We start from the raw sequence: 20,131 nt of genomic DNA on the forward strand, positions 1-20,131 counted from the left end.
GCCCGGATGATCGGGGCACGTGTCTCACTGAGTAGTGGTGTCCTTCCGTATCCCCCTCTTGTGACACACTCTGCACCTTTTTGGGTCAGTCCCTTTCCAGTATGGGGGACCACACCTGGAAAGTGTTGGCCAGGGACGATCCGGGCACCTCCAGTTCCCGATGTACTCCGGCCTGCTCTTTCCCGGTCAGAAAAGATCAGGTTCTTCAGGACTGCCTCATAGAACTTAAGGAATGTCCCTGTGTTGCCAGCGCTTTGGGACAGCACAAAAGAGTTGTACAAGGCAACCTGCACCAAGTAGACCGCAACTTTTTTTTAATCATGCCGGGTTGTGCGCATGGTGTTATATGGCTTGAGGCCTTGATCAGAGAGATCAACTCCTCCCATATACCGATTGTAGTCGATGATACAATCGGGCTTGAGGACCGTTGCCGCGGTACCTTTCACAGGGACAGGGGTGATGCCGTTACCATGAATTGTGGACAGTACAAGGACATCCCTCTTGTCCTTATACCTGACCAGCAACAGGTTTCCACTGGTAAGGGCAGGTGTCTCACCCCTGGGGATAGGTACCTGGAGGGGGTGGGCAGGGAGGCAGCAGTGGGTGCATAAGGTCCCACACAAGTTTCCCGCTAACTCCCAGAGTGGGGGGGACATTCTCGGGGTTGAATACGGGAATCTCGCCCCTCGTACACACGAAACTTGTAAGTGTACCCTGAGGTACTCTCACAAAGTTTGTACAGCTTCACGCCATACCTCGCCCGCTTAGAGGGAACATACTGGCGGAAAATGAGTCTCCCCTTGAACGCAATGAGAGACTCATCAACCACGACCTCCCTTCCAGGTACATAGGCCTGTACAAATTTGGCCCCAAAGTGATCGATGACCAGCCTGATTTTGTACAGGCGGTCATAGGCAGGATCACATCGGGGGGGAGGGGGGAACAGGGACATGCTGCATTATCTGAATAATGCAGGCATTTCCAGATGGCCTCAAACCGGGAGCGTGTCATGGCCTTACTGTAAAGTGGGGTCTGGTAGAAGACGTCCCCACTCCAGTAATGCCTGACACTAGGTTTCTTGACTAGGCCCATGTGAAGCACGAGGCCCCAAAACGTCCTCATCTCTGCTGCACTGACCGGGGTCCAGCCACCGGGCCTAGCCAAAAAGGAGCCCGGGTGTTGAGCAATGAACTGTTGGGCGTACAGGTTCGTCTGCTCCACCATCAGATTTACAAAGTGGTCACTGAAAAAAAGACTAAAATAGTCCCACTGTGGGAATCTGGATTCCTGGATGGCCTACAAAATCAGGAATCATGGGCTCAACTTTCTCTGGGGTACACCAGACAAGTTCACCGGCAGGGGGCTCCGTGGATTTAACTGGTGGGCCGGAAAACTAGTATGAGCCCCAGAGCTGCTCGTACTAGGGTGGGCCACAGGGTCCCTATCATGGCGGTCCCCTTGCTCCGCCTGGCGGTGTCTCTGCCGCCTTGGGGGCTCATCATCATCGCTAGATGATGAGTAGGACGTTGATGACAACAGGAAAGTAGGGTCATCCTCGTCCTCACTGGGACTTGGAGGCAAACTCCTGACTTGGAGGCAAGAACATCCGGCGGGCCATGGGGGAGTGTGTGTGTGTGTGTGTTTGTGTAAATCTTTGTTCAGTGTGCGTGTGTGTGTGGGGGCACGGGTGTTCGAGAACTCACCCTAAACCTAACAGACAAAAAAATAAAATAAATGTCTAACTAAAAAAGGGGAAAAAATGTGAGCAAAAAAAATAATAATTCAAAATCGCTGATCAACCGATTTAGGGTGGTGCAACAAAAATTAGTTGTTTTTTTTCACACTAACTTTCCCTGAATATCCCTGCCTAACCCAACCTTTCCCTAAATACCTGGGGGGTGCTGGGGCGCTGGCTGGAGATCGGTGTAGCTCTGGATCCACGTGCAGCAGCAATCCTCTCTAATCGGCTCCTGAACACAAAAGGAGGAGGAGAGGAGCGCAGCTCTAATTTGCACCTCCTGCCCACCTACCAATCGGAGACGATCCTGAGAGGTGATGTCACCATCACCTGTCAGGATCTAAGAATGGTGATTGGTGGTGTATTATCACACCACCGATCACCATCCTGTTCCGGGTTATCGGGTCCCCAGGGACCCGAATAACCTGGAAACACAGCAAACCGCAGGTCTGAATTGACCTGCGGTTTGCTGCGATCGCCGACATGGGGGTCTCACAGGACCCCCCGGTGCATTTAGCCAAGGTGCCTGCTCAATGATTTGAGCAGGCACCGGGTTCCGATCACCGCCCGCTGGGCGGCGGTGATCGGAACTATACATGACGTACCGGTACATCATGTGTCCTTAAGTACCAGGACAACATGCCGTACCGTTACGTCATGTGTCCTGAAGAGGTTAAAATAAAATGTAGAAAGCACCCATTGGTTGTTTAGTGACAGACCTCTCCAAATATCCGTGAGGACTATCTTATCGAGAGAAGTTGGCAGCGGCACAGCGATCAGCGCTGTATTGTGTTCTAGCTAAGAAAAGCGGTTTTCCTGAGGATGTGTTTAATGCTGACAGAAAATAGCTGAGCCGTCAGAACAGTTGTGGGAATTCTATTTTGAGAGCACCGGTCTGGATAGAAAAGTGTGGAGGAGGGAACAAAGCTGATGGGATTTACCATGTGTCCAGAGCCATCATCGTGCACCCTGAATAGCCGGCCCAGGGTGGAAAACAGGACTATTGAAAATGTGCCACTCTGGAAATAGCAGGGAATTGAACTAATTTTGGCGGATGTAGTGCTGAGTTATGTCGGCATATGTTTCCGTTACATACTGTTGTTCACTTTTGTCTGGCAACCGCGGTTTTCACCCATGGCCCGGTAACCCTATATGAGCGTCTCATTCTAGAGGAGATGCTTGTCGTGTCTAGCAAGGTACACAGTTGAAGTTTCATGTTCAGATGTGCATTTGGGTTTTCTTTCTCCTGTTCCATAAGAAGAACAGAAAAATGAAAGGGACAGTACTGCCGGCACCCAATGGACCACATAGACTTCAATGAGGGTCCAATGGGGTCATTAGAGATGAGCGAATATTTATGTTATGAAATTCGTTCACTCTTAGTTTGATGGTAAAAGCATAATTGCGTTATGGATTCCGTTACCACGGACCATAACGCAATTCTATGACTGAATTCATAACAGAACGCCTTTACGTTATTCATTCCGTCATAATAGAAGTCTATTTCAACTGAGAAATCTATGGCACACCAAAAATTTATAGAAGAATTAATAAAATAATAGAAGTCTATGGGCTGCAAAACGGATCCGTCCCATTTCCCATCCCGACTCCCCTGCATAACGGGGGCCCATAGACTTCTATTATGACGGAATGGATAAAGAAATGCCTCTAAAGTCATTCAGTTATGCATTCCATCATAGAATTTCATTATGGTCCGTGGTAACGGAATCCATAACGCAATTCTGCCTTTACCACCAAACGAAGCGTGAATGAATTTCAAAATATGAAATTCGCTCATCTCTAGTGGTCATGTTACTGGAGGCCTATTAGGCAGTTATTTTGGAGCCTCCAGCTGAGATGTGCACAAGGCCTTGTTTTGAATCAGCGAGGGGCATTTATCAAATGTTTTGCACTGCTATCGTGGCAAAAAAAATAAAAAAAAATTATGTACTCTTAAAGTGGGTGGGGCTTAGCAACTTATTTGCGATCATTTATGCCAGAAACGGCGTACGGCTCTTCCTATTAATAAATTGGGCGCACTCTGTGCTGATGGACTTTACACTAAGAAGTCTGGTAGCCGGATCCAGCTGAGTGGAGAGCTGAAGTGACCCCAGCACCAGTAAATCTCTTGGGCGTGCTTTTGTAACCATGCCATGCCCCACCACCTGGCATTTGTGTGCTGTTTTTCCCTGTTTGAGTTCATTCATGAAAACAGTGTCTGATAAAAAGCCAAATTTCAAGAAATAAGGCAAAAATTTCTCTAGATTCAAATAATGTATAGAAAATAAAGTAAACTTAAAACTTTTTGACAACCTAGTTTCATCTGACATGTAGGTGTGAGGAGCACAGGGATCCCTGGGGTGCCATCTTTACCTTCTGCCCTGCTGCTTGGCTTCCCTGTGTGCAGCTGTATGTGACAGGACTGAGTGCACCACATAGCCCCATGTGTACATTAGTGACGGCGGATGTAAATGTGACTGCACATGTTGACGACCGTGGCTCTGGGTGACTGATTGTGTAAGCAGTGTAACTGGAAGCGAGTGCATGCGTCACAATGACTGCTGGAAAGTGAAAGTTAGTCTGGGCTGTCCCTTGCTCTTCCTGTTGAAACCTCTCTGCATCTTACTAGACAGTTCATCTAATAGCCGATACAGGATTTACATATACTAGTAAGCTGGTCATGCACCGAGTGCTATTGTGCCTTTTGTACCCCCAGATCGATAACTCTGCACCTCATCAGCGTCGCTCTGTTCAAGTTGCCATTTCAACTTGGGCATCACTGTCCAAGACAACAACCTTCTCAGACCAACCAGTGACTGCCTGAAAACCCTGATGTGCAGACAGCTTTATTGTACCATTTTGAATATTAATATTTCTTGAGTACGTCCTAATGAAAAGGTTTTACAAGGGTGACTAGTTTGCCTGTTGGTCTTCTGGGTTCTTTGTGTGCTGCAGCAAACATGCTTTGAAAGGGTACATGCACACGGCAGTGTAGTTTAGGTGGCAAGTATGCCTGATAAGGGTAGATGCTCACTGCAGCGTAGTTTAGGCGGCAAGTATGCCTGATAAGGGTAGATGCTCACTGCAGCGTAGTTTAGGTGGCAAGTATGCTCTATAAGGGCCGCTTCACACGAGCGGATGCCGTGCGTGGCATCCGCTCCGTGAAAGAGTGCCAAGACCCGCTGCAGACTGCAGAGGCACGGAGCGGTAACATGACTGTTAAATGCTCCGTGCCTCTCTGTGATCTCTTTACTACGAAATCACAGTTGTCACTGTGATTTCGTAGTAAAGAGATCACAGAGAGGCACGGAGCATTAACAGTCATGTTACCGCTCCGTGCCTCTGCAGTCTGCAGCGGGTCTTGGCACTCTTTCACGGAGCGGATGCCACGCACGGCATCCGCTCGTGTGAAGCGGCCCTAAGGGTACATGCACACGGCAGTGTAGTTTAGGTGGCAAGTATGCCTGATAAGGGTAGATGCTCACTGCAGTGTAGTTTAGGTGGCAAGTATGCCTGATAAGGGTAGATGCTCACTGCAGCGTAGTTTAGGTGGCAAGTATGCCTGATAAGGGTACATGCACACGGCAGTGTAGTTTAGGTGGCAAGTATGCCTGATAAGGGTAGATGCTCACTGCAGCGTAGTTTAGGCGGCAAGTATGCCTGATAAGGGTAGATGCACACGGCAGTGTAGTTTAGGTGGCAAGTATGCCCGATAAGGGTAGATGCTCACTGCAGCGTAGTTTAGGTGGCAAGTATGCCTGATAAGGGTAGATGCTCACTGCAGCGTAGTTTAGCTGGCAAGTATGCCCGATAAGGGTAGATGCTCACTGCAGCGTAGTTTAGCTGGCAAGTATGCCTAATAAGGGTACATGCACACGGCAGTGTAGTTTAGGTGGGTTTTCCACACAGCTTTTGCTGTTTTTCCACCCAAAATCCGAATATCTGTACAAGCAGTTTACATGCTGCTGATTTCAAAATCCACACCGCAGGTCAATTTCTGAAAAAGTACTGTACCGTATTACAGTGTAACCCACACTCTGTGCATTTACCCTTAGGGAACCTTCACATGTCTGGTTTTACAGTAAAGTTTTGGCTGTCCGCGCTGAAATTCTGCTGAAAATGTGTCCACGCCCTTTCTTCCATGCATCTCAATGGGAGACATCTGTGAGAATTGTGGAGTGGCATCTTATAGCCATGCCCGCTCCCAGAGTGACTGTGGCTTTTAGGCGTCACTCCGCTTTCCTCGGTGTTGCGTCCCATCGAAACGAATGGGAGCCAGAAAGGACACGGCTGCTTCTGGTTTTTCAGCAGAATTATGGTATTGGTGTCCGTGCCAAAATTCCACTGCAAAACCCGCCATGTGAACATCCCCTTTGTATTCCTATGTATGTGAGTAAGTGGTGATTCAGTGTGGCTTGCTGTCCTGGGACGACTCGCACACGTTGTTATAGGATGACAGTCCATGCAGAGGAATACCCTTCGGTGTACTTTCAGGAACACGCTGTGTGGTAGACACTGCCTTCCTGATTCTCCCCTCCCTCCCACACACATGCATAGTCTAGCCTGAGCAGCGTGAGTGAGTGGGCAGCAGCCCTACAAATCTCTCCTCCGCACATGTGGGGGGAAGAGCAGAAAAGAACATGAGCTGGAGGCGCCTGCCCATTGACAGCAGGTATGACATGACTGCTGCCCACCCGTTCTTACCGTGTGTGGCTTGTGTGCTATTAGACAGCAGGAAAGCTGCGTACAGGCAGCCGGGCCTCTGGAGGAACATTTAATGCGTGCCGGTCTTGAACATACCTGTATGGAAACGTAAACATCTGCACAGGAAGATGAAGAGATACTGCATTACCAGGGGTGAGTATTACTGACTTAGCATGTTGAGAGTTGTAGTTGCACAGCAGTTGGAGACTCAGGATTTATGACTTTAGTGAGAAAAAGGAGACTCGCCAGTTTGGTGTTTCTTATGATCCGTACTTTTTTTTTCTTTTGCAATTTCTGACTTCTAGAATTCAAAATCAAGGAAATCCAATCTCGGCCCCAGAAGTCTGCAGTTTTTTTTTTCCCTTTCCCCCCTCACATTCCACGGTTGACTTTGCCTCTCCCAAGCAGGCAGCAGGCCAAGCCGGTGGGACTCTGTTGTTTTAACAGCAGCCTCAGAATAGGAAATGTGGAGAAGAATGATCGGTTTGTGCCAGCGCTTCAGCTTTGTATGGATCTGCAGGCATCACCTTTGGGGCTTTGTAGCCTGCTGTGTGCAGTCACCTCTGGGGCGGATTCCTGGCTGCTGCACGGCCTGGAACAGGTTTATGTGTTTATTTTGTGCGTTGGTGTCTGAATCGTTGTGTGCTATTTCAGGGAGCTCCATCTTATTGCATTCACAGCTTTGGACTAAGATCTTTTCAGTAGGAGTGTTGCCAATTTTTTTTTTTTTTGGCGGTACACTAGACGTAAATGCTGCAGATTCGCCACCGCAAAGTTGCACGCTGCAGATCGACAACTTTTTACAGCAGCAGCAATGTGGATGAAATTTTTTTTTAAAAAAACCTCATCCACACGCAGCCAAAAAGTCCACTGTGTGAATTGTTTTTGTAGCATTTTAATTTATGCTGCAGATTTATTTTTATGCAGAATTGTAAATTTGCAACAAATGCGCAGTGGAGATTCTACTGCAGAAAACCCTCAAGTGCACCCTAGAAGTGAGATACAGTTCCAAAAACGCTACTGCTAATTTATGTAAAAACAAGAGAAAAAGGCACATCTAACTGCAAGCGTTTTTCTGCCATTTTGAAGCGCCACCTAAAAGTCGGTTTTACATACAGCCTTTACCTGCCTCTTTGCATATTTTTCTCAGTTTAATTACTCGTTATGTAAAAAGAAATGCCTTGGGCAGATGTTAAAGCAGTGCTCCAGACTAAAAAAAATACCTAGTAGCCATTGGCTACTGAAAAATTTAGGAGCCAAATAAAATTTTTAGTTGCCAAATCAAAACCGAATCCAAATTTTGGTATCCTGACAACGCTACACCGATCAGATCGGCATAGGGTTGTTTTGATACCAAAATTTTGATTCGTTTTCGTCACCATAAAAAAGTATTGCGATACTCAATACCGGGCAAAAAAAAAAACACCCAAAAAAGCCGCGTGCATTTCGCATTTTATGAAACGCTCGACCTATAATAGAACAGTCCTATCCTATTTTTTGGGGTGACTAAAAAATGGCGAATGCTCACCGCATAGGAGATAGTTTTTAATAGTTTAGACTTTTCGGACGCAGCGCTATGTAATCTGTTTATTTTGTGTTTATATATAATATTTTATATGTAAAATTGGGAAAGGGGGGATTTAAACTTAATATTTTAGGGTACTTTCACACTAGCGTTTTTCATTTCCGGCATATAGTTCCGTCCTAGGGGCTCAAATCCGGAAAATAGCTGATCAGGTTTATCCCCATGCATTCTGAATGGAGAGTAATCCGTTCAGTTTGCATCAGGATGTCTTCAGTACAGTCATTTTGACTGATCAGGCAAAAGATAAAACCGCAGCATGCTACAGTTTTATCTCCGGCGAAAAAAAAAAGACTTGCCTGAATGCCGGATCCGGCAGTTTTCCCCATAGGAATGTATTAGTGCCAGATCCGGCATTCAAAATACCGGAATGCCGGATCCGTCTTTCCGGTCTGCGCATGTGTAAAAAGATGGATCCGTCTGTCCGCATGACAAGCGGAGAGATGGATTCGTTCTTGCAATGCATTTGTGAGATAGATCCGCATCTGGATGAGTCTCACAAATGCTTTCAGTCACATCCAGATCGACGGATCCGGCAGGCAGTTCAGGCGACGGAACTGCTTGCCGGATCACAATGCTGCAAGTGTGAAAGTACCCTTAGTGTGTTTGTTTGTTTGTTTTTGGTTTTTGTTTTACTTACTATTAGCCCCCTTAGGGGCTGGAACCCCTGTCCTATTCACCCTTAGGCCCCTTTCACACGGGCGAGATTTCTGTGCGGGTGCAATGCGTGAGGGGAACCCGCACTGAATCCGGACCCATTCACTTCTATGGGACTGTGCACATGAGCAGTGATTTTCACTAATCACTTGTGCGTTGCGTGAAAATCGCAGCATACTCTATGTTATGCGTTTTTCACGCAACGCAGGCCCCATAGAAGTTAATGGAGCTGATTTTCAAAAACTATTATAAACGGTATAAAAATATTTTTTCTAATATATTGTACTTTGTTTCCCCCCCCCCCCCCCCCCCATTTTACTGTACAAAATAGGTGCCCAATCTGACATGTCAGTGGTGGCGCATCCGCAAGCAAGTGCGGATGCGGTGCGATTTTTTTCATGCATGGTTGCTAGGATGAAAGTCTATTCACTGTTATTTTTCCCTTATAACATGGTTATAAGGAAAAATAATAGCATTCTTTAATACAGAATGCTTAGTAGAAGGTCAATATAATAAACATTATATACACCCCAGTATAATAAACATTGGTGGAGCAGTGCGCCCCCCCAATACCCCAGTATAATAAACATTGGTGGCGCAGTGTGCCCCCCCCCAATACCCCAGTATAATAAACATTGGTGGCACAGTGCGCCCCCAACACCCCATTATGATAAACATTGGTGGCGCAGTGGGCAGTGCCAATGAGGGTTAAAAAAAAATATATAGTAACTCACCTCCTCCAATTGATCGCGTAGCAGCCGGTCTCCTGTTCTTTCTTCAGGACCTGTCAAAGGACCTGTGGTGACATCACTGTGCTCATCACATGGTACATCACACGATCCATCACCATGGTAATGGACCATGTGATGAGCTCAGTGACGTCACCACAGGTCCTGAAGAAAGAACAGGAGACCGGCAGCTACGCGATCAATTTGAGGAGGTGAGTTTATTTATTTTTAACCCTCACTGGCACTGCCCACTGCACCACCAATGTTGATTATACTGTGGGGGGGGGGGGGCGCGCACTGCGCCACCAGTGTTTATTATACTGGGGTGTTGGGTGGGGGGGCGCACTGCGCCACCAATGAAGAGAACTGACCTGTTAATACAAATACAGGAGGAATCAAATAGCCGGCACCCGACCCCTATGACAGGGAGCTGCAATCCGCTGCAGTTAACCCCTCATGTACCGCACCTGAAGGGTTTACTCAACTGCCGCTGATCGCAGCTCCCTGTCATAGAGGTCGGTAGCCGGCTATTTGATTCTGGCACCCGCCTCCTGTATTTGTATTAACAGGTCAGTTCTCTTCATTGGTGGCGCAGTGGCCACAGCCCCTCCTCCTCCTGTCTCTCTTCTCATTGGCAGCGGCAGCACAGGGGCGAGGGAGAGACTCCTCCTCCACTGCGCTGCTGAGAAGAACATGGGCGGCGGGGCAGGGAACTATCATCTCCTGTGCCCGCCTCTGTATTCAACAGCAGAGCAGCCGCGGGTCTACTCGCAAATGGCAACAAGACTAAAAAGTCTTGTCGCCATTTGTAAATTCTAAGTCTCGTGTACAGACTCCTCTGTGCCTGCAGTACAGTGGAGTCTGTACACCACTGACATGTCAGATTGGGCACCTATTTTGTCAGTAAAATGGGGGGGGGGGGAACAAAGTACAATATATTAGAAAAAATATTTTTATACCGTTTATAATAGTTTTTGAAAAAAATGTTCAAAAGGTTAATTTCCCCATTCTGCTGGACCTGCAGAGGACAGATGACTTGCCAGTTTCCCGCTCCTTCTACTGCAGGCGTGCGATGCTCCGCTGGGCTCCTGTGATGTCAACATCCAGTTTTGCATCACCGCCAGCAGCGGTGTCTGGATCCACATGCAACCATGTGACCATTTGTCATGATGCAAGGGGAGCCGGCCACTGCTGCGGCCATGTCAAACCGAATGTTGACATCTGTGGCGCCCAGCGGAGCATCACAGGCCTGCAGGAGAGGGAGCAGGTAAGTCATCTTCCCTTTGGAGGTCCTACACCCAATATCCCCACCAATCAGCTATTTGAAGAGGCTGCAGCCGCCTCCTCACAGCTTTCAATGCACCGCACTGCTCAGGGTATAGTGGCAGTGCTTGGTATTGCGGCCCAGGCCCATTCACTTGAATAGGACTGAACTGTGCGTAGGCCATATGACCGATGAACGTGACATCACTGGCCTAGGAAGCGGCTGCAGCACTCACCGGAGCACCACAGCCTCTTCAAACAGCTGATCCAGATTCCTGGAGTTGGATCCCCACCGATCAGATATTGATGACCTGTCCTAAGGGATAGGTCATCAATATTTTACTCCTGGAAAACCCCATTAAAACCACATGCATTCATAAAGGGCAGTGTTTGCAGTGTGTTGCCATCATTTTCCATATTTTTATTTATTTTTGCCACCTATTGACTTTAATGATGATAAAATAAAATCCTGGTAAGTAAAAATGGATGCACAGGGCTTTTCATCATGTCGTATAGAGATTAGTCCCCACCCGTGTGATTTCCCGTAGTGAACTCTGCTCCTGTGACAGGACCACACAGCATATAATGAGTTATAATGCTGTGTGCCTCTGCCCAACCTCCACTGTAATGATTTGTACTTTCATAATGCAGTCAGTACATTATATGCTGTGTGGTTCTGTCAAAGGAAAAGTGTCTAGTCCAGGAAATCACTCCCCTGCATGGAGCGTTTTTCCCACCGTGGACACGCTCATCTCAAACTATCCTAAGGAGACAGGTCCACTCTCCTATTAGCCTAAAGACACACACAAAGAAATGAGTTCCCCATTAATTCTAAATACCAGGAGAGAAGTTCATGAGCAGGACTATGACCCCAGTGTGGCGCACAGGATGACGGTTTTTATCCTGGACTTTCTGAGTTCTAGATATTGTAGCTACAGATTCAGGTCTCAACGGCTGGCTTTGAAGGACAATAAAGTCTCACAACCATCTACTTGCCCTAGCCGCAGAAACTCTTCTCTTCTAAAAAAAAAAAACCAACCTCTTGCTGTTATGTGCAGCAAATCTGGCAACCTACGAAGTGCTATGTCTTAAAGTGTTTATTTGATCATGATCAGTTTTGAGTAGTTTTTTTGGACCCTCTTGGAAGAAGCTGATTGAGGAGCTGTAGGACCACCCCCCTGATGGACAGAACAAAAGCTGGCTTTCCCTGCAGCAGTAGGCAGACTATTACTAGAGGCCATTTGAGGACAGTAGGTGTTTGTGTTAAGTTGACCCCTGTGGCCCTCCTAAGCCTGTACTGGAGGTGTCATTGGCTCAAGGGTATTTTACACAGGGCGACGATCACCCAAATGATTGTTCATATGAATATTCGTTCCCGATAATTGCCCAGTGTGGACATCGAGTGTGTCCAGCGATTGAACAGCAGCATGTTGTCCGTCTTCAGCTCCCAACGGGTGGAGGTTGGAGCTTAGAGTTTGGGGTGAGATAGACTTGCATAGTGCCTGTTCTATCAAGTGCACTGGGTCGACCATGGAGGAAAGAACAGCTGTTGTCTTATACTATAGTCTAACAGTGGATCTGATAGCCATGCACTGTGGCTAGCCTTATGCCTGAAGCCCGCTGCTGACACCATGACTTTTCATAGCCTATCCCCCAGCTTCCCATCACAACCAGCGAGTGGCGTGCTGCCGACTTGGAGCGTGACCCGGGCGCTGAGCTGCTAGAGGGAGGGGCCGCTTTTTCCCTTCACGCTTCATTTCTAAATAATAATAATAAAAAAAATACACATGCAGCGCTCATGGCCTCCAAATGCTTACTGTGTCGCGCACGCTTTCCCAGGAAATGCTCTGGGACTGAGGCTTGTAAGACGAGCAGCTTACATCTGTCATGGAAATGTGCAGAACTCGTGTTGGCTGCTGTGCATGTGTGTCTTTCCTGCCGTTCTGGTCCGATGAAGTTGGACGGTGGAACACTGCAGTTAATATCCATGCATTATAACCAAATCAAATATGGGATTTTTGAAAGGACAGTTTCCAAATTTGCTGGTGTCCATGCCAGAGATGGCACAATTCCACACCATTTTTCTCACTTTACTGGATTTACTATCTGTACTATGTAATACTTAAAAAAAAAAAAAAAAAAAAAAAAAAAAAGGGTGTTTAGATCGATAAAATACTGTAAATCTGCATTGTATACATGGAGCACCTTCTGCAAATGTGAGCGAATCCTAACAGCGGTGCACAGAAAGTTAAAAGGGTTGTTTTAAAAGTTTTTTATTTTATTTATATTCCTATCTTCAGTCCCCTGCCAATCGAGAGCAGAGCTGTCAGCAGTTAAAACCGCGAATCGTGTGCGCAGTTCCCTCTCGCAGACAAGGTTCAGTACACACTTGCTGTTTTCACCCCCTTGCTGTGTCCTGTAATCTTATGATGTCCATGTTCAATGCATTAGATGCATCGTGTATTCATTTGCTATTGGGCCCGACTACCCTGAATATTGCCGCCATAGTTCTAATAATAAAATACCAAGGTCTGTCAACAGCAGCTGGTTGATTGTTTCCAGGGTACAAGTTTGACCGCCGGTCTATTCAGAACCCTCCTAGCTGCAGTCTTGCGGCTGCATGGTGGGGGGCAGCTATCACTGTGGGTCCCAGCACTTGGACCACCACCGATCTGGCAGTTAGCGGCTAATCCAGTGGGTAAAGGAGAATTGCTTCTGTCCAGAATACCTGTGTCTGCTAGGTCCCCAAACTGTGGCCAGATATCTAAATGGGGGTGATGCAAATAATAACCCACCACCATGTTTCAAGAGTAAATCCTGGTTAAAGGGAATCTGTCACCAGATAAATCGTAAGAATCCATCTTGTGTGTGAGATGTGCGCTGCTCAGTACACTTGGTTCTGTTTCGTTGGGTGCCCTCTTTGTTGAGAAATCTGCTTTTATTTTATGCTATTGAGGGCAGTGCCATTGCACCCGAGGCTCTGCTCATTTTGCTTCCCGGCTGCACCCCCCACCGCCATAACAGACATGGCCAGGCAGTAAATATGTACTCGGTGGGTTCAGCGCATGCACTGTTCATGGCTGAAGATCGCGTACAGCGGGTGCGCCCAGCGAGCTACCTTGAGACTTTATGGCCAGCTCTGAGTTACTGCCTAGCCCTGTTGGTCACATTGGTAGGGGCGCAGCTGGGAATGAATAGAAGCAGAGCCACAGGTGCAAAGGCACCGCCTTCTTTGCACATAGGCACTAATTAGCATAAAACTAAAAAGCTGGTTTCTCAACAAAGAAGGCACCTAACGAAATAGAACCAAGACAATTACAATGTACCGACGAGCGAGCATCTTGCATGTAAGATGGATTCATAACGATGGATCTGGGGACGGATTCCCTTTAAATTTGAAAGATTTAGCTTTACCCACCAAGTACCAGCAAACGGCACACGCGTTACTTGTGGAATCTAAAGAATCCTTTCAATCTAACAATGGTTCTTGTGTTTCTGCATTGAAAAACAGCATTGTTGGATAGAAATTACCCATGCAGCCCTGGGATTGATTGAGAGAAAGGGCTCCTCCCCATCCATCATATAAAATATTATTGTATATTTAATATTCACAAGGAAATTAGTGACTACTTTTTCTGGTCATATTGGACGACACTTTCCCCATCTTAAAGTGACCATTGACCCTTGAATACCATTTTTTGTTTTTAAAGAGGACCTTTTATCAGTTTTCAAAGACCCCCCCCCCCCCCCCTGCGCCGTTCGTCCGCTGTTGGCCCTGTTTATTTCGGCGCCTTATATTATGTTCCGATTTGATTATACTAGGCGGAGACTCGCAGTTTCGCTGGGGGGGGGGGGTTCTCTTCTCCCTGGCTGTGAGCGCATCCAATCAGAGCGCACCTCTCTTAGCCACGGAGAATGAGCTCATTATCCCTGGCTAAGAGCAGTGTGCTCTGATTGGATGCGCTCACAGCCAGGGAGAAGAGAACCCCTCCCAGCGAAACTGCGAGTCTCCGCCTAGTATAACAGAGTCAGTTTATTCTAATATAAGGTGCCGAAATCAATGGGGCCAACAGCGGGGGGAGGGGGGTCTTTGGGGGGGGGGGGGAGTGGGGGCTGCCCTATAAGGTAAGACCATAATTAGACTAGGGCTAAACTGATGAAAGGTCCTCTTTAAATAGGTTTACAATCCTGAGCGCATTCATTTCTTTTCAGTGATTGGAACAGATTTTCTGCTACTGAGCTCCAAATGCTTTACATAGTGGTAAATGACAAACTGGCTACCTGCAGCCACCACTAGAGGGAGCCAAGGAGCTTCCTGCATACTGTCATACACTAAACTCTATGAGAACACTGCCATAGAGATATGTTAAAACGTTACAGCACAGGCGCAGTAAGGAAGCCTGCAGCAGGAGCGCGTCCTTCACTCACTGCGCCTGCGTCGAATACTAAACTGGACGGCGCAGATGCGGGATTTACTGGACACTGAGGAGAACTCGAAAGTCAATCAACTGGACCTGGGCGTGCCAAAGGGTGCATAGACCGAGCCTCTAGGTGCTGAAGCAACGCCCTGATAACCTAGAGGCTCATTAGCATATTTTAAAAGTCTTTATTTTAAGAGAACAGCAGCAGGCAGGGAGTTATAAAGCACACTGTTATGCACTGCTGACATTAGCATTTGACTAATGTCAGTCCGCTACATGACGTTATTTCTCATGACAGAAACCCTTTAACACAGAATTTTTGGCCAAAACATGTGTTCTGACTTTCCTGTATCCAGTTTTACCCTAAGGGCTCATGTCGGCTGGGCCCGTGCTGTGGACCGCGAATTGTGCCCAACCATCGGCAGGCGCGGACCCATTCACTTGAATGAGGTCTGTGATCCGCAGTGCTTCCGATCTGTGCCTTAATTCTGCACCGTACTGTATCATCGGGATTGCGGACCCATTCAAGTGAATTCACTTGCGTTGCACATACAGCCAGTGCCCGTATATTGCGGACCCGCTGTTTGTGGGACGCAATATGAGCACGGCTGGGCAACGGGAACATTATTCAAATCAAGCTTTTATATTAACATTTTTTATGGATTTTTGGTGATATTTCTTTTTAATTTACTATATCACTGTCTATATATAAAAAAAAAATCATCTTGCTAGGCCTAAAATATTTCGAGACTACCTGTTCAATGAGAGCAGCCATGGACAGGCGGGGACTTCATTGACTTCTGTGGGAAATTTTTTTGGGGCATTAGGGAGTAGATCAGCTGTGACATAACCTATTGAGAATGCGGGATCCTGTGGTGTTACTTGTCATTGTAATCCTGCTTGTGGTGATAGTGAGATTTCTACTGAAAAGTTACCTAGACAGTCCAGAAAGTTATAACATCTTATTAGGCCCAGTGGCCAGTGTGAAGACTGCAGGATTTTAGAAAAACTTTTAATATAGTGACGTAGACAATGAAAACATAAATCACAAAAAAAAAATTATAAATATTTTAACATAAGACTGTAATTTAAACAATAGGTCATCTTCTGATGACCCATACCTGTTCAGTTTACGACCCTTTTGCACAGGGCAATAATCGGGAAGGAACCATTATTTCCGACCATTGTCCTAATGTTGAGCCTCAGTTGATCAGTGATCGCTTGTCCCCGATATAGATTCATTGTTTCAGGACAGCAGATCCCTGTTCACACGGGACCATATGTGGACTACAAATGATTTTAGGAACATTTGCCAGGTGATTGGTGGCACCTTTTCTCAGGACACGTCTTACACAGACACCCAGTGGGGGGGTGTCCGTGATTGGAGACAACTCCGATCACAGATTTTTACCTCTCAGAGTAGTGGTCAATTGCAGTTTTGAAAATATCATCTATTTAGCTAGTACTATATTACACTGAAGATTTTTGGCACGGAAATCCATGTGTAATACACACTGTGTGCGTGTGGCCTTGAAGGGATTGGCCGCCTTTTTGGGGGGGAGGTGCAGGTTGGCAAATCCTCCCCTCGCCTGCAAAGGGAAGTATCCTTGCTTGCTTCCCAGTGCTGGATCCCAACTCCACAACCGTGGCTGCTCCGCTGGGCTCCCTGGATGTGAACTTTGTTTGCCTCCGCAGTGACCCATCCACCTCGCATCATGTGACCATGATGCAAGGGATGCGGGGTCACTGCTGTAGTGCCGGAAAACGGGAAGTTTACATCTGGGGAGCCCAACGAAGCAGTCGAGGCTGTGAGAAGGAGGATCCGAGAAGCAGGTGGGAAGTATTCTTCCCTTCAAAGGTCTACCCAAGAAGGAAGTTATAGGGGGGGGAAAAAACAAAGTTATGCACCCCCTTTAAATTAAAATTTAGGTCCACGGGGACTTGTGTACTGATACAGAATTCTCCATCGACTGCCGTATAGACATGGTGCGCTGCTTCCCCCGAACCCAGCACAAACATTGCTTCTGGGGAAGAAAAGTTCCTGTATGGGGTCCTACAGAGGTGCACACTTGTCATCTGCCAGACTGCTCAAATGACAGGACAAAAGAATTTGCTGCTGGTTGGATTGCCAGCGTGAGGGCAGTGAAATTAGGTTTCCTTGCGAGTGGTGAGAGGCGTCCAGATCTGGCACCTGTTTGACCCCTCTCAAGGTTGTCGCTCTGCACTAGTTATCACTGTTCGCACTTGGATCTTGGCCTGGGAGAAGTTTGAACCCACATGCCCTTTATGAAACCAGAAGCTAAGGTGAGACACACACTGCTGACGCCGCCACTTATTTATTGGTTCTGCTTCCTGCGGCAAGCGTTTGTGTCTCCCGCTGTCTTTTGATGTATTCTGTATTTTACCGATACCATGGTGAAGTCATTTTTTAAGATCTGATTGCTGGCGGTGACTGCAGACTTTCCTGGTTTTGTTCCACAAGCTTGAAACCCCATGCTTCCTTAATACTAATCACAGCTGAGGGTTTGCTACAGTTGTATCTAGTGAGCTTAACCAGCCTGCACCCTGGACTGATACTGAATCTAGGAGGGATTTGTGCTGACGTGGTGTTGGGTTCTCATAGGATTACCTAGACCGGATACAATTGTACCTACCTCTCCGCTGTCAGCAGGCCTAGGCCTGTGCTGGTTTCCACTTTCCAGCATCTGAAAAGTTTAGGTTCCCTGACAGCCAACAGAGATCTTGAAAACAGTGAATCATTAAAATGGAAGGTGTATTAGAAAGTCGGGGGTTCTTTATTTAGCCCACAGACCAAGGGTTTTTCCTACTATTCAGTTGCAAAAAAAAAAAAAAGCATTCATAAAAGAAAAATGATTGTTTAATTCCTAATTACAGTATTCCATTAACCCACACTCATATGTACATCCCCCTCCCCCCATTTCCCACAGGTGGTAAGGCTGTTCCAGTATATAGAACGCCAGGAATCGGCCAGACAAAAAACCGTTGCGTGCATCAGTATTTGTCCTGCCGATTTTCGGCATATTTACCAGGTCACTTCTGGACCCCATTATAGTTAAAGGGATTCTGTCATGAGATTTTAGCCCTATAAGCTAAACATATGGCCATGTCCGTACTAATAACATGAATCCTAAGCTGGCCTTATTAAACCTGCTTGTGGCTCTATTAGACCCGAAAACAGGTTTTTATAACCTGTCAATCACCTACCTAAGGTGCCCAAGGGGATGTCCGTTAATACAGGGTGCCCGGCTGATGCGCATACGCACTTCGCTCAACGAAGCCGCTGCCAGGAGTCCGCGGCGCATCAGGCTGAGCCTAGTGCGCAGGCGCCGGATCTGGCAGAGGGACGGGAGGATTGCGGAGGCGGCGCTGAGGTGAGGAAGGCGGCACTGTAGACAGGGAGGGCGGCGATTAAGACTGGGAAGGAGGTGCCGGGCACCCTGTATTAACGGACGTCCCCTTGGGCACCTTAGGTAGGTGATTGACAGGTTATAAAAACCTGCTTTTTGGGCTAATAGAGCCACAAGCAGGTTTAATAAGGCCAGCTTAGGATTCATGTTATTAGTACGGACATGGCCATATGTTTAGCTTATAGGGCTGAAATCTCATGACAGAATCCCTTTAATGGAAGTAGACAGCATTCCAGTAGCATCCGTCTGGAACATTTAGAGGGGGTAGGGTACGTTCACAGCTGCAGTGAACATTTTCAGCAGGCTGCTCTGGCAGAGAGCTGCATGTCTGCGTTCACCGGCTCAGACATTGCTGGATTCACCAGATCACCGCCGGATCCCTATTGACTATAATGGGATCGGGCTGTGACCCAGCTGCTTTCTGGCATAAATTGTTTTAGCGAGACAAATACTGCTGCATGCAGTCTTTTTTTTTTTTTTTTTTGTTCAGCCGTGTCCGTATTGCAGCCCGCAAACAGCATACGGACCCATTCCCTTGAATGGGTCCGCAATGCGGAAGGTCGGTGCGGAACGTAGTGCTTCCGCGGGGTTTCTCTTCGTGCCTCCGCACCACAAAGAAAAAAAATAGAACATGTTCTATTTTTTGCGGTGCGGACGGATTATGGACCTATTCAAGTTGCCTGTGCATTTTGCGGTCCCCAATGCACAGAACGGATGTGTGAATGAGCCCTTATCCGGCTATTTGTAACTGATCTCTAAGTAATCAGCATCTGATTGTGGGGGTCCCGGTGATCAGCTGTTTGAGAAGGAACGGATCTTTGGTCAGTGACGTCACGACCATCGGTCACATAGCTGCGCGCAGTGCAGCCCCATACCAGAGGATAGGTTATCAGTTACAAAGAGGCGGGTGACCCTTTAATTCCAACCAAATCATACCATTACACTTAACCCATTTTGTATATTACCAGTTAATTTAGTTTGGGCAAATTATAATCCTATCAGTTTTGTGGTTTGGGTTATCTGCGATCCTTTAGAGGGTGCAGCTTGAGCTAACCAAAACTTTGCTAAAAGCCGTCTTGCTTCAAACAAAGTTTTAAGGCCTGCCTTAATTTTATCTCAAAAAAATGTTTGTTTCATTGGGTGTATCCAAAATACATAACTGATATTTCCAAATTTACCTCAAACACACAGTCGACCAAAGAAAATGAGACAATTGGAAAATTCCAAATTGAATTTACCCAATCTAGGGTGTTCGTATCATATCTGGGGCAAAAATGTAGCAGTAATATATATCCTGTGATGAAACATGGATTGTGTATTTATCTTCCGTCATTCATTACTTTATCAGTCCATAAACAATAGTGCCCAACCTAATGAATTTACTAAATCCTCAGATACTTGACCGTATCTGTTGTGGGGTCCGCAAACTGCAGATCCACAAAATATGGATGTGGTCTATCTGCTGTGCGCATTTGTTCTGCAGACCCATTGACTCCAATGGGTCCACATTTTGCAATCCATTATAGGACATGCCCTATCTTCCTGTGGAACAGACATACAGATGCAGATGGAAGATCTGTGCTATCTCTATGTCCGTTCCCCAGAAAGAC

At 46.9% G+C, this 20,131-nt stretch overlaps 1 protein-coding gene across 6 annotated transcripts in view; it reads left to right on the forward strand.

Moving 5' to 3' along the window:
• LOC122931132 (cyclic AMP-dependent transcription factor ATF-7-like) overlaps positions 1–20,131 on the forward strand; it is a 95,039-nt gene that overhangs the window by 25,230 nt on the left and 49,678 nt on the right. Inside the window, exon 1 of one of the 6 annotated variants that reach the window (XM_044285087.1) lies at positions 6,334–6,595. The exons of the other annotated variants lie outside the window; for them this stretch is intronic. Coding sequence (XP_044141022.1) covers positions 6,571–6,595 — 25 coding nt within the window. The 5' untranslated portion in view covers positions 6,334–6,570. Of the gene's footprint in view, positions 1–6,333; positions 6,596–20,131 lie in introns of those variants that run through there. 6 annotated transcript variants of the gene reach the window in all.

The sequence above is a fragment of the Bufo gargarizans genome, chromosome 3, assembly GCF_014858855.1.
Source record: "Bufo gargarizans isolate SCDJY-AF-19 chromosome 3, ASM1485885v1, whole genome shotgun sequence".
In the NCBI taxonomy this organism is placed as follows: domain Eukaryota; kingdom Metazoa; phylum Chordata; class Amphibia; order Anura; family Bufonidae; genus Bufo; species Bufo gargarizans.